The following is a 14,191-nucleotide window of genomic DNA, read 5'->3' as shown; positions in this document are numbered from 1 at the left end:
ACACACACTATTCTTCTCTCCCATTTCTCAGTGCTCCCAGGAAAGCACTTCCAACAACCCCGACATTTTCCAATCCTTCCACAAGTCCACCAGCCACCTAAAGTGAGGAAGAATTCTCCCACTTCTAGTCTCCTTTCAGAGTTTAAGCAGTTATGTGGGTGCACTTTATAGGTATGGCCACCAGAGGGCCCTCTCAAAGCTCGGGATTCCTATGACCAGCTTCACCAGAGTTTCATCTGGTAGTTTAGATTAGAAGCAGGTTCTTTTATTAGTATCATACTGAATCTAAGGTGTTCTGTTGATTTTGAGGCTCTTAGAGAAAAAAGTTGTCACATGATGCCTTTCAAAGACAACTTTTCCAGCTATTGCTAGTATTTGATGGGAAAATACTATTTTCTTCTAGAGTAGGTACAGGAAAAATGGGCTTGATGTTATGATAAGCTGCCCCCTGTACAGGACTTTTGAAGGAAAATGGGTCCTTGAGTGAAGGGCGGCATGAGCCCACCCTCTGCTCTAAGCTTCATCCCTGCCTATTTGGGGTGCTCCACTCGAGCCTCAGCCCACCCTGGTCACCTGCTCCTTCAGGTACAGAAACTCTGGACGTGAAAGACTACTTGAGCAAGTCACAAATCCTTTAACCTCAACTGTCTCATCAGTAAAATGGGAATGCAGACATTTACCACATCTATCTCACAGAGCTATGTCAGGGTAAATGAGCAAATGTATGTGAAAGTGCTTTGAAAAATGTGGTACCCTGTGCTACCTCCAATTCCTGCTTAGATCACGTTCCAGGATTAGGATGAACACAAACAATAAGCAGATCACAGCAACTCTAACAGTTCAAAAGGGTTTTTAAACTGTTGAGGGGAAATGATAGAAAATCTCAAGCTTTTAATGATTAAATATAAATTACTCTTTAGCTTATGTAAGATAACTTTCTATCAATCAGCATAAAATTATAACCCAAAAAGATTGTTTAAAAAAGAGAAATAGTCCCTGAAATTTTGAATATTAGCATGTCATCTTATAGGCCTAACTTTTTATATTTATGTATGATTGACTAAATTTATTTCAAAACACTTTATCAAAGTAAAACACATACTATCTTTCCTGGTACTTTGCCCTAGAACTGGTAGATAGTTACATGATTTAGAATTTTCAAGGTAGTAATTTTCTGTATCTAACAGACTCTAGATAATCTGAAGGAAGGGAAACACCACCTACGTGTACGGCCTGCAGACATACCTGTTGCTGAGAGAGCATCTTTGAACTACTGGCGAACGTGGAAGTGTATCAGCAAACCCTCAGAATTTCCTATAAAAAGCCCAGCCTTCACAGGTATACCCACAGGCTGACCCATCCTATAGCCCACACCAGCCTCCCTTCTCCTCATCCTAACAGAAGTGGCTTCCATCCAGAGAATACTCTGATTTTTGAACTAGTTCTGGATGATTTCATTACCTCTCCGTCATCTCCTTTGATCTTGTACCTTGCCACATGCCTTCTTCAAGGCTGCTTACCCCCTGGAACTAAACATCCTCTTCCACGTTCATTTCTCTGCATAGTGGTTTTACTTGGGCAAGGCTGGGCTGCATTCTGCCCCCTCCTAGTAGTCAGAGAACTCCACTAACCTTCCAAGTCAGCTCTAACCACCACACAAGGAATGTCCCCAAATGATCACTGTCTGATGCATGCCTTGCAGTATAGATTGGCCTCTCTGGGACATGAGAACAGCCATTCACGACTGCTGATGGGTCTTGAGCTTCCAAGAGAGTCAAAAGCATTTATTTTGGCTGTGGGTCACAATAGTTGGTTTGATCAATTAGAACTAGACAGGTAACAAGTATGAACTTAATGACGTTGGGTACATAAGCCAAAATGTTACAACATACCTACTGCCCTTCAGTATAGAAAAAATAGATTTCTGTGTCTTTCTCCCCACCACACTCCTGCATTTGACATTAGAGTTACATCCAGAGACAGACAGACAGACAGACAGGAGAGGGAGGGAGGGAGAGAGAGAGAGAAAGGAGGCACCTGGCAGGGACCATCTCTGGGGTGATCTCTCCATCTTCCTCTGGGACCCCTGGGTCAGTGAGAGCCCTAACCTCTGAGAGGTGGTGATGCCCCTCTGCACATTCTCTTCCAGGCCTCCATGATAAGGCACCTTTGGGACTCATGGACACACCATTGTTAGACACAGAAGAGGAAGTGCACTACTGCTTTCTGCCCCTAGACCTAGTGGCCAAGTATCCAAGCCTGGTGACTGAAGACAATCTGCTGTGGCTGGCTGAAACTGTGGCCCTAATCGAGTGCGAGTGCAGTGAATTCCGCTTCATTGGTGATTGCTCTATCCTGGGGGTGGAGGGCTGATAGGTAGGGCCTATCCACCCCTCCCTATCCCACACACCCTGGTGGCTCAGCTTGGTGCTTAAGGCCTCAGGAGCTTCCCTGGGTTGAGGAGGTGAAAGCATGACAGGGCCTTCTGGAAGGCTAGCAGATTCTCAGCATTAGACTCCCACAAGCCTCAGGGCTATATTATTCCCTGTTCATTTGGGGATGGCCTGGGTGTAAAGGGGCACTGGAAACTACCTGCAGTGATCAGAGGCCACAGGAGTTGGTGTGAAGGACAAGGCCCTGAGCTGGGCTCCAAAGTCAGCTACTCTCTAGCTTGCCTTTATGTATCCACCTGGGCTCCTGGCCTCAGTTCCTCTCACCATAAACTGAGGAAATAGGGTTTCCTATTCCTATTCCTTTGTTTCAAAGAATGGTCCCTACCTGCTCTCATTTCCACTGAAACCAGAATAAAAGGGAAGGAGAGTATATAGTCAAATTATTGTAAAATTACTTGAACTAGTGGCCTAAGGAGGGATGAAATCTTCAACCCTAGACAGAGCGAGCCTCCCTCCCCCCACCACCCTAGGACAAGGTCTGGTTAGGGTGTGAACTGAATGAGCTTCCCGATTCCAAGATGCTACTGCTGCCTAGATGAATAGGACAGGAAACACCCAAGTTGTACTGGGGCCCAAATGCCTGGGACCCCAGCCATTCCTACTTACAGTAACCTGGAAAGTTGTCTGTGATGTGCTTCTGAATCTCCAAGTTGATTCACACAGGACGTTAGTGTTGGCTCCATCTCTGCCTCCCACACTGCAATCCAGGCAGGGACAAACTGCAAGTGCCACCTGCCAGCCCAGGCACAGCTGGGCCTTTCCTCTGTAAGCAGCAAGACAACTCCCTCTTTTGGAATGACCTGCTCTTGGGTCAAGACTCACAGGGTAAGTCTCAAGGCCAGTATGCTCACCTGGGAGCTCCAGGCCAGGCCAAGGGAGGCCACACCCATGGACTCAGACACAGGAAAACAAAGTAATTTGGGGTCTTTCCCCTTGAAACCACAGACTCAAAGCCTATCTAACCAGGTATGTTTAGAAGTTGTTTTAGAACAAGGAGGGCGTAGGATATGTTGCAGTACCACAAACCTGCCCAAACCTGGACCTACAGTTAAATCAGAAATAATCTTATCTCATGTTGTTTCCCTTTGCTTTTCAAGTGAATTTTCTACGCTCACAGAAGATTTTACTACCAGATAATTTCTCCAACATAGATGTGTTAGAAGCAGAAGTAGAAATTCTGGAAATCCCTGAGCTCACTGAAGCTGTAAGGTTGTACCGGATGAACATGGGTATGTCACCAGAGGAACCTTGCCCTGCCCTTGACACTCTGGGGCAGTTGAGGCTTGAGCTGTTAAAGCCAAGAACAGACATCTCCCCTCCCACAACCACTTTGGGCTTTGGGTGGTGGTGGGAGAAGCGGGTGTTTTGGCTGACTTAGAACCTGAGAAGAACAATTTCAGCCTGAAACCTTGTACACCCTGTCTGCTCAGCCTTCCCATTGAGCTGTACGTAGGTCAGCCCAGCCTGGGTGGGGAAACCAAGCCTGAATGTCCTAGGGAGGGAGGTTGGGCCCAAGGGCAAGCTTCCCAAGGGTAGGGGAGATTTGTTCTGCTTGAGGAAGTGGGGAGCAACTTGCAGCATCTGACTGCCTCTGCCGTCCTTCCTTTTCCAGGCATAGCTGGAGGGCGTGGGAAACTCTCAAGCAAATTCTCTATTAGGGCTCCAGTTATCTTACCCATCCCCAAATTCCCTTGTTTCCCTAGTTCAAATCCTCTGGCTGTTGTGCCTGTCTCTGCCTGCTCCCGACACTTTTTTTTTTTTTTTCAAACAGTCTTGAGGTCTTTTATTTTATTTTATTTTTTTGTATTTATCATGCCATGAATTCACGGGGAATGGGTTCCAGCAGCTCAGGCTCCTTTCCATTGGTTCTCACAAAGTGTGCTTCTCTGGGTGGGGCAGGCTGGCACTTCAGTTGAACCCAAGTACCTTTCTCCTTGGCTTCCTTCTTTTTCTGACCATTTTCCTTCACACACTATCTTGGCTCTTTGAGTGCTTAATATGCTCAATATGTACATTAATTCTCTTAGCAAGAATCTTGCCCTTGTTTGTTTACAACAATGCCAATAGCATGTTGGGTAACATTGCAGACTCTTCCAGTTTTGCCATGGTAACATTTGTGGTGTATTCCTTTTTGAATGTGCCCATTCCCTTGATGTCCACAATATCACCTTTCTTGTGGATTCGCATGTGTGTTGCCAAAGGAACAACTCCATGTTTTCTAAAAGGCCTAGAAAACATATAGCGAGTTCTTCTCCTCTCTCCCTTTGTGTTGGTCATCTTGGCGAATTACTGGAAGATGGCGGTTCCAGCCCAAAAGGACTGCTCCTAACACTTCTTGACCTGATCCAATCCAGGCCTTTATGCTCCCAACCCTACCTCATTCTGGTTTCGTCCTGTTTTTATTTGCCTTCCACCATCCCATTTCCCAAATCCTGCACATCTGTGGAAGCTACTGTGCATGCTGCAGGGAGCTAGCTGTGTTGCAGTGTGGCCTCAGCTGGCATTCTGAGAACATATAAACTGTCTTGCACATGTGAAGTTTGGTCTGTGCATCGAATAAGGTCTTTCGCTGTGATTAGGCCTAACTTTCCCAGCCTCTTCCCCAGGCAAAAATGGGACTAGTGGCATCCTGAAGCAGGTCTCAGGAGCCTGTTCCAGGGTCTACAATCCACTTAAGAGGGCTGAGTTCAAATCCCTCCTTCAAGGGCTTCTATTTCTCAGAGAACATGGGTCATTGAGAGATGAGCAGAGTGGTGTCTGTTCCACAAGAGCTATGTAAAGATGGAGGGAAAGCATGTTTGCAGACAGGCTCTGTAAATCATGCAGCAGCCCCCAAATACAAAGTGTGGTTTTTGTCTTTTGAAAAGCACCATAACTAAGGGAAACGGCTCTAGTAGCTTTGGAGATGGACAAGCTGCCCTCAAATCCCAGCTCTGCCCCATCTAGCTTTACGGTTTGGGGCAAGGTACTTAATTAGCCTCTCAGGATAGTTTCCTCCTCTGTGATAAGGATGGTATGACCCCTCTTGTACGATCCATGAAAATCACCCAGCAGCTTGCCTGCTGGCCCACTGTTGCCACTGGGACAGGATTTTATAGACTGTGCATTGTACCCACTTCAGGAGAACAAGGTCCTGCCTGTGAGCTAGCAATCCCAATACCCAATCTAAAAGTAATACCACATAGTTTGTCTCTAGGAGAAATTCTGCCCAGGAGTGATAGGGGCTGTGAGTCCGAGAAGCCTGTAATGCATATCAGGTTCTGTGCTATGGGGTTGCCTTCCCCATAGATGATTAATTAGAGCAGAGCTTGGAACAAAGGAAGATTCCTGCAGAGGATGGGGCCAAATGGCTGCTGTACTGAAACTTCTGAAATTCAAGTGTTAATGATTCAGCAAATTAATCCCCCGCCCAACCCTACCTCCCAACAAATAGTTTTGGCCTCTAAACCTATGCATCCTAAAATTATGCAGATTTTGAGAAGAATCAGATTTGGCTATGCAAGGAAATAAGCTTCCTCTAAGTTTCTTTAGTACTAATTCAAGGCAGGAGTAGGAAGCAAGACCCAAAGCTTCCAATACAATTATGACTGTGAGGAGTCTAGGAGTCACCCCCTTCTCGCCGGCACAGGTGGCTGTTCCCGGACCTCCTGTTCTCCCCTGAGCCCTGGGAAAGGGGGCCGTGCAGCAGGCCTGGAGTCAATGAAGCCGTTGTACACGATGGCCCTGGGTCTGCTTGTCAAGTACCCAGACTCCGCCCTGGGACAGCTCCGCATCGAAAGCACACTGGATGGAAGTAGACTGTACATCACAGGGAATGGGGTTCTCTTTCAGCACGTCAAGTAAGGCCCTCCTCAGTGAATAGTTCAGTTCCACTCAGGCTGGTCTCTGCCTTTCTCCAGAAACCAACCTGGGGCCCCGCCCATGAGCCAGAGGAAAGTAGTGTCCTTGGAGGCAAACACATCATTTTAGCTACTCCCACTACCACTAAACCCAGGCCTTAGAGGAGAGGACTGGTTTCAAAGGTATAAGGGTTCCCAAGGTTCAAAGGCTTCAGACTGTTTCATATTTCTGTTTTCTGCAATCCACTGCTGTTTTCAGCCCTATGCTAGGGCTGAGATGACCAGCTCACAGTCACAACCCTCAGGATGCTAGATATTTCCCCTGCCATGCAGACCCTCCTCCAAAGGCCCTCCCTGAAACCCTTGGGAGTCTTGCTAGATACACAGAAATGCCAGAACTGGGGGTGAGCTCCAGAAGCGAAGTAAGGTAGGCTTCCCAAAAGAGGTGATACCTGGCCTGTGCCTCAGGGAATAAGCTTAGAGTGTCCCCATTAGTGCAGAAGCATGGATTCTAATCCTGTTTTATAGAAAAGTAAACTGATGTTTGGAGTGGAGCAATTAACTCTCTTAGGGTCACAAAATATACTGGTACCAAAACTAAATGTGAAAGTAGGTTTTCCTGAGCCCCTGGGGAGGTTAGCCAACTCTAGGCCCTTTGGGCCTTTGTGGCCCACACCATCCATCTCTCCCAGAGATGTCCCATCCCTGATGTCACAAATGCCTTTGGAGGCAGGGATTGATATTCAGACCCCCAGCCTCTTTCCTGGGCACAAACAGTATTAGTAATCTCCCAGACTATGGCAGGCTGCCACACAGTCACTGCGATGTCATGGGAAGACACTTAGGGGGGGCAGAATGGGAGTGGGTGGTCCCTGGCCTGGCTTCTGGAACTTCAGGCAGACCTAGAAGCTTACAGTTAGTTGATTTAGAGGGCTTTTCTGAAGTAGGTCAAGCTCAGCTCCAAGATGGTGAGTCTGTGTGTCCAAGCTCATTCTCCTATAAGACATCACCAGATTTCTGGTTAAATCAAGGAAATGAGGTTAGTAGCCACAGGTTTCAGCCGGTGTTAGGGACAAGACATTCTATGCATGAAAAGTTGGCAAGCTCCCTAGGTGTGCAGTGCTGAGGCTCTCTCTAACAGGCCTTTCCTCTGGGCAGGAACTGGCTAGGGACTTGTCGACTGCCCCTGACTGAGACCATTTCCGAGGTGTACGAGCTCTGTGCCTTCCTGGACAAAAGGGATATCACCTATGAGCCAATGAAAGTAGCCCTGAAGACTCATCTGGAGCCGAAGAGTCTGGCACCCGTGGATGTGCTCAGTAAATGAGGAAGCTTCTTTATTTGAATTTAGCATCAGAGGAGGGCTTGGGTATCAAAAAGGAAAGTTGAGGCTGGCCAGGGCCAGGAATTGTAGATGGAAGAGGAGAGGAAATCCAACATTTGTAGGTTTTCCTAGAGGGAAATTTTCCTGTTAAGGTACCCCTCCTCACCTCAAGCCCATGAGTAGCCTCAAGTAGTACAGACTGACCTCAGTAGGGGGCCACATGGTCTTTGAGAGCTGACATGCTGTGCTCATTTGATCCTCATAACCATCCTGGGAAGAACAGTCCCTGGGTCCATTTAACAGATAAACCTCAAATTACTCAGTGAGCTAGTGATCAAGCTGGAGTTTGAATCTGGGTCCAAAACTAATGTTGTTTTCACCAGCTGCCTGTAACTATTAACAAAAAGTTTTTAGATCAAGTTTCCACTGCATTCCATCATTCAGCAACATTCAATATTTATTGAGCACCTACCATATACCAGGAAAGGAGGAGATACTGGGAGTATAGAAGTGAACACAAGAGACCCAGTCCTTATCTTCATGGAGTTCACAATCTAGTGATACACCTCTTGCCTCTTCGTTACATAACATATACCTTTCACTTATTACAAAGCTCATTAGAAACTGGTTCCCAAACATCAGAACAAAGCCTAAGTCTAGTCTCCCCCAGGAAGAGGGTCATGGATTCATCTCCCCAAAATGAAGCCCCATTCTCCAGACATGCCTAGAGGCTTGGTCTCTATACCAGTGACAGATTTGATGAGTGCTGGCAGTGTGACATTAGCTAAACTATAAGCACAAACATAAAGAGGGACTTCTCACCACATGAAGAGTTATACACCAAGGACACACCCAGCCAGAAACCAGAGGCAGCTGGCAATGTAGGTAGACAGGAACATTAGTCCAGCTTTCTTGAGAGAGGTGGGTTGGGGGAAGAGCATCAGTGCTCTTGGGGTTGGGATTTTAGAGGGCTTATCCTTCCCACTCCCAGAGTCATCAGCTGTCCCCCAAGCTGCCATTCCAAATCCACCTCACCACCCAGGAAATTGTAGTGAGCTGCAGGGAAGGCCCGAGAGAAGATTGGTGTCAGAGATTTCTATTTCTTCTGCTTCTCAGAAGAGGCAACACAACATGACTGAAGATACTGAGTCTTAACATGCATTATTAACTAAAATGTCCTAATTTCCCTTCTGGCCATGTGATACATTCCTTTTCATTGGTTTCCCTAGATGAGGAGTGGACAGCAGAAATCACTGTATATTCCCCCCAACAGATCGTCAAAGTTTATGTTGGAAGCCACTGGTATGCAACCACCCTGCAGACCTTGCTGAAGGTATGCTGGCCCTGGAGCTGCCCTCTTTTCCTTTTGGCTTCTGTGGCTGAGCTGCTTTAGAACCTGTCATCTGACTGTCACACAGTCGCTAGCACCTGCTTAGAATAAGACCTTCCCCCTACCCCATGGCCCAAAGTGCCCGTATTGTATGAACAGCATGCTACAAAGGCCCTCAGGAGTTTGGGTAGGGAGGAGACCAGTCTGAGGGGCCTGGACTGAGCAAGACACAGGGTAGGGTTACAAATGACTTGAGAGGGTGGTTTAGGGGCAGTAAAACTGAAGCAGGGTTGTTCTTGTCCCTGGATGCTCAGCTCCCCACTATCGCTCCCTGTGGCTAAAAAGATAGGGAGCTGGAAATCCAAAAGCCTAGAAAGGTCAAGAAAATGAAGTAAAAGAAGACTGACCTGCCCCTTACTAAAGACCAAGCCCTTTAACTAACAGACTGACAAGGTCTGGTGTACAACCTCTTGCAGTATCCAGAACTTCTGTCCAACCCTCAGAGAGTATACTGGATCACATACGGACAGACCCTGCTGATCCACGGGGATGGCCAAATGTTCCGACACATTCTTAATTTCCTGAGACTTGGAAAACTGTTTTTACCATCTGAATTTAAGTAAGTGATAAATGGAAGGAAATCACGTGATGAAATCCCTTCCTTGTATAATAGAAAAACCTTCAGATTGCAGCCTTCAAGGAGGTTATATTATTTCCAATATGTAAATTGCTGTCAAGGCAGCAGCTCTGAAGGCTATGGCTCCTCGCACCCAGCTGCCCAGCCTGACGAGATCTTGTCATTTGCAGGGAATGGCCCCTCTTCTGCCAGGAGGTTGAAGAATACCACATCCCATCCCTTTCAGAAGCCCTTGCCCAATGTGAGGCATACAAGTAAGGAAACTTTGCTCTGGACACCATGTTCTGGCGTTTGGACCTTTATAGTATTCTTGAGAATCCTAAGTCCCATCTCCCTGTTCTCCTTTGGGCAGAGGGGGTGGAACAGGCCCAGGATTGGCCAGTGACCTAAATGAAACCCTTTAAGAGCCCTTCACTGCCACTGTCTAGAGCTAACTAGCCAAAGGGCAGACCTGACCAACTAGTAGATGAACTAGTAGAGGCTTCTGCTCACTGACTCCCTCTTGGGAGTCTGCAGGTCATGGACCCAGGAGAAAGAATCTGAAAATGAAGAAGCTTTTCCCATCAGGAGACTGCGCGTGGTAACAGAAGGGCCAGGGTCACTGGTGGAGTTCAGTAGAGATGCCAAAGAAGTAAGTCTCAACCTTCTTTGGTTTGGTGGTGTCCTCAAAGAACCACCACAGTGTTGAGGGGTAGGCTCTATTATTGAGGGGCATGGCAAAATTAAAGGGCAGAGCCTACATGGATTCCTAACATGGTAATTGGCTTTTGAACATTGAAGGGGCACAGGGATGTGTTTGCCACTCGTGATCTGGGATGCTGATAATATGCTCCTTTGGAGTATGTGAGGCCCCTGGGCTGGCACCACCCCCACTCAGGCTGAGCAAAGCAAATGGCTGATCTATGTGGAAGACAGGAAGACAGGATCTGGATGAATAAATTAAATCTTAGAAGTCCAAATTATTAGGTCTTGGATGAGGCTTCAATGTGGAAGCACAACATTCCCAGAGCTGCTGTGTCCTCCCTCTCCAGACCACAGCCTGCATGCCCATGGACTTCCAAGACTGCAATGACAGGACTTCATGGAATAAGGCCAAGGGGATCCTGACCAGATCCAGCCAGATGGAAGAACCTGAGCAGTACTCCCAAACCATCCAGGTGTCCCTTTGCCGAGGTGCCAAGAGGGCGGGCAATCCCAGCACATACTCCCACTGTCCTGGTCTTTGTGCCAACCCCAAATACTGGGGGGCCCACCCCGAAAGTCCTCCCAAGAAGAAATGTAGTACAGTCAACCTCACACAGAAACCTGAAACCAAAGACCCTCCTGTCACTCCCATGCAAAAACTCATCTCCCTCGTTAGGGAATGGGACATGGTCAACTGCAAACAGTGGGAATTCCAGCCAATGCCAGTCCCCCCGAGCAGCTTCACGGAGGAAGCCACTCTGCAGCTCCCTTCGGGAAGTGAGGCTGCTTCCCAGCCCAGCACCTCAGCTTCCTGGAAAAGCCATTCCACAGGCTCAGAGAAGGACCCAGCTCTGCAGGCAGGGGCTGGAGCTGGAGCCAAAGACAAGGGGCCAGAGCCAACCTTTAAGCCATATTTCCCTGTGAAAAAAGCTGTCACCCTGAAGGATTGGGGCAAGCAGAAGCCAAGGGAGAAAGGTGAGTCCTCTCTCATCCTTTACCTAAGTCTTATAAAACAGAGAGGGTAGGGGCACCTGGGTGGCTCCATCAGTTAAGCATCTGACTTCAGCTTAGGTCATGATCTCATGATTCATGAGTCCTGCATCGGGCTTTCTGTTGTCGGCACAGAGCCTTCTTCGGGTCCTCTGTCCCCTTCTCTCTGTCCCTCCCCTGCCCATGTGCACACGCTCTCTCAAAAATAAACATTAAAAAACAACAACAACAGAGGGCAAAACTTGGCCGTGACCAGAGTGAATTAGTGACAAAGTGGGGCTAGAATCCTCTGTTCACAGCTCTGCCAAGCAGTATACAGAGATGACCAGTACATTGGCATGGCTTGTGAGGCTAAGAATCTGCATGAAGCATATAGGAAGAGGGTGTTTATGAAATAATAGGAGCACAAAGGAGGTTAGGGGCTGAGGAGTGAGCAGGGGGAAGGAAGAAGTCTCAGGTGCTTGGGGAAACAGGTCTAGCTGGAGGCCAGGCTTCATGTGGAAAAGTGATGGGAAACAGAGCTGAAGACATAATTCATCAGGACAGGTCTTGTGGGCCAAGTTCAGGACCTGGTACATTGTTCTGACCCTAAGGGGTGTGGGCTGCCACTGAAGCATTTTAAACAATGGAGCAAGAAGTCAGGTGTGCATTCAGAAAGCTTGCTCCAGGAGTAGAGGAAATGCACAGCAGAAGTAGAAGTATTACAAGCGTAAGGTCAAACAGGCTGGGCAGTTGGGAGAGGAAGTTGGGAAGGATCTGGCCAAAGAGGGGCCAGATTTCTGGCTTGTGTGACTGCAGTGGAGTGAGTGATTACTGAAGTGGGATGGACAGGAGGAGCTAAAGAGAGAGGCGTGTTGTGTATGGTGGGGCAGTGTGGAGACAACCTAGAGGGGTTTGCTGAGAACTGCCATGTTGAGCTGTTTTCTTTGCTCCCTCAAATTCTTTCTACAGTGTTCTGGTGCTTTCCCTTTCAAAGGTTTAGGTCCTGCTTGGAGGGGCCTTCTTAGGCCCTGCCTATGAGCCCTGAGTTGGTCTGTCAAACATACTCTTCAGAGTGGACATGCATCAACAGCTCACCCAAAAAGCTCCTCTCATTTTACAGTTTTCCATGATTTCCAGTCCCCCAGGTAGGGTATTATCAGTTCTAGTTGACACCAGTCTTAGTTCAAGAGGAGTTCCCTGGAGTTCTAAAATGTAGGATTGGACTTATAATGCTTCTAGGACAATGGAGAGAGGCGAGCCAGGACACGCTCCTGTCAGCAAAGGGTGCCACTTCTGAGAAGCTGGCAGCAGAGGCCGCTGGAAGGTTGGGGTGACTCACTGTCCTGGTCCCCTCCCCGCTTGGACTCTGAAGTGGTTCAAGGAGAACTCCCACCCCATGTCATTTTCACAGAAAGCCCTGGCCCTGAGCAGCCTTTGCCTGAGGCCAATGAGGTGGACAGCGCAGGGATCATCCTCAAAGTGACCCACCCCCCCGTGATGGGCAGCGATGGCTCCTGCATGTTCTTTGAGGACAGCATCATCTACACTACACAGATGGACAACCTCAAGCATACGCCGCCTACAGCCAGCCCCCAGCCCAGAGGTGAGACTCAAGCCATACCTGGCCCTGCACTTCCTTGTGGAGGTGCCTGAGCCCCTAGACAGGGTGCTTCAGGAAAACACTCTCCCTCGGGAGCCTTACACCTCTCTCCTTCCAGGCTGGCTCTAAGGCCTTAGCCACAACAGATGAGGCCATATCCACTCTCTCCTCCACAGAGGTGACTTTCCTGAGTTTCTCTCTATCCTGGGAAGAGATGTTTTATGCACAAAAATGTCACCGTTTCCTGACTGACATCATCCTGGATTCCATCAGGCAAAAGGACCCCAAAGCCATGACAGCCAAGGTGGTCTCTCTGGCCAACCAGCTATGGGTATGTGTGACAGGCCCCAGACCTTGCTCTTTGTCTGTCCCCCTGTCCACATGATAAGTGGTGCCAGCCAATGGGAATAGGTCAGGGGCACAAGGGTGGCAAGAAGAGCAGGGATATGAAGACAGGGCAGCAGCATCTGGACCAAGCCTTGACCGAGAAGTAGCTTGGAATAACAGTAGCCTCTGATCCCTGCAGCTCCTGCAGACCCAGGGAAGCCTCTGTTCTGCATCCCACTCTTAAAGGCAGGAAGTAAATGTGTGTCAGGCAACTGCTTCCAGCCCTGCCTGACCAGGGACTTTCCTGGCAGACCCTGCACATCAGCCCCAAGCAGTTTGTGGTGGATTTGCTGGCCATCACCGGCTTCAAGGATGACCGGCACACCCAAGAACGCCTGTACAGCTGGGTGCAGGTAAGGGCCGCTTGTACCCCACTGGGAAAGTTGACCCTGTGGACACCTCAAATGGACACTGTCTTGCTGCCAGGCCAGCACTGCCCAGAAGGCAAGGCAGGCAGCTAGACCTCTGGTCCCTGGTCCCAAGGAGGGAGAAACAATGGTTGAAATTAATCAGTCCAGAGTGATCAAAAAGCAGTATTCAGGCCACTGGTTTTTGTAAGTTTTCCTCCAATGGTACCAATTTTGCCTTTATCACTAACACCCTGGCCATGCTTGGGAAGCACATCACATGAGCTCAAGCTTTTAGGGTGTTGAAATCAGAGAAACTATTGGGAGTCAGACCTTTTTGACCACTAATACCAACTTCACCTACTGAGCCATATCACCACTTTCGCACATTCCTTTCATATATAAGCTGCTTTAAAGTATTCTTTACTCAGAAAAAAAAAATGTTCAATGAGATCAAAGGAATAACCCAGGTTTTTTATTTTTGCTTTTTGATTCCTTAAAATAATTTTAGGGTTTAAAGTTTTCATCTTAACGTTATAGCTGAAAAAGATTTAGCTAATTTCTCATTAATCTGGTATTTTTTCTAATCAAGTACGTTATTATAATACTTTTCACTCT

At 47.9% G+C, this 14,191-nt stretch overlaps 2 protein-coding genes across 14 annotated transcripts in view; one reads left to right on the top strand and one right to left on the bottom strand.

Moving 5' to 3' along the window:
- The window catches only part of PLEKHG4 (pleckstrin homology and RhoGEF domain containing G4), a 35,985-nt gene that overhangs the window by 10,384 nt on the left and 11,410 nt on the right, over positions 1-14,191 (bottom strand). The window lies entirely within an intron of this gene.
- KCTD19 (potassium channel tetramerization domain containing 19) overlaps positions 1-14,191 on the top strand; it is a 31,505-nt gene that overhangs the window by 16,766 nt on the left and 548 nt on the right. For 4 of the 7 annotated variants that reach the window (XM_045046100.1, XM_045046101.1, XM_023246097.2 and 1 more), the window contains 13 exons: positions 1,188-1,338; positions 2,150-2,341; positions 3,551-3,682; positions 6,082-6,292; positions 7,451-7,611; positions 8,846-8,949; positions 9,423-9,565; positions 9,754-9,837; positions 10,100-10,214; positions 10,615-11,242; positions 12,651-12,842; positions 13,016-13,170; positions 13,478-13,579. In XM_045046100.1, the coding sequence (XP_044902035.1) occupies positions 1,188-1,338; positions 2,150-2,341; positions 3,551-3,682; positions 6,082-6,292; positions 7,451-7,611; positions 8,846-8,949; positions 9,423-9,565; positions 9,754-9,837; positions 10,100-10,214; positions 10,615-11,242; positions 12,651-12,842; positions 13,016-13,170; positions 13,478-13,579 (2,370 nt within the window). Of the gene's footprint in view, positions 1-1,187; positions 1,339-2,149; positions 2,342-3,550; positions 3,683-6,081; positions 6,293-7,450; positions 7,612-8,845; positions 8,950-9,422; positions 9,566-9,753; positions 9,838-10,099; positions 10,215-10,614; positions 11,243-12,650; positions 12,843-12,957; positions 13,171-13,365; positions 13,580-14,191 lie in introns of those variants that run through there. The other 3 variants (XR_006590391.1, XM_045046102.1, XM_045046103.1) reach the window with 3 other exon arrangements.

Source organism: Felis catus, chromosome E2 (genome assembly GCF_018350175.1).
Source record: "Felis catus isolate Fca126 chromosome E2, F.catus_Fca126_mat1.0, whole genome shotgun sequence".
Taxonomy (NCBI): Eukaryota; Metazoa; Chordata; class Mammalia; order Carnivora; family Felidae; genus Felis; species Felis catus.
The sequence above is the reverse complement of the archived record's forward strand: the minus strand, read 5'-3'. Positions and strand labels throughout refer to the sequence as shown.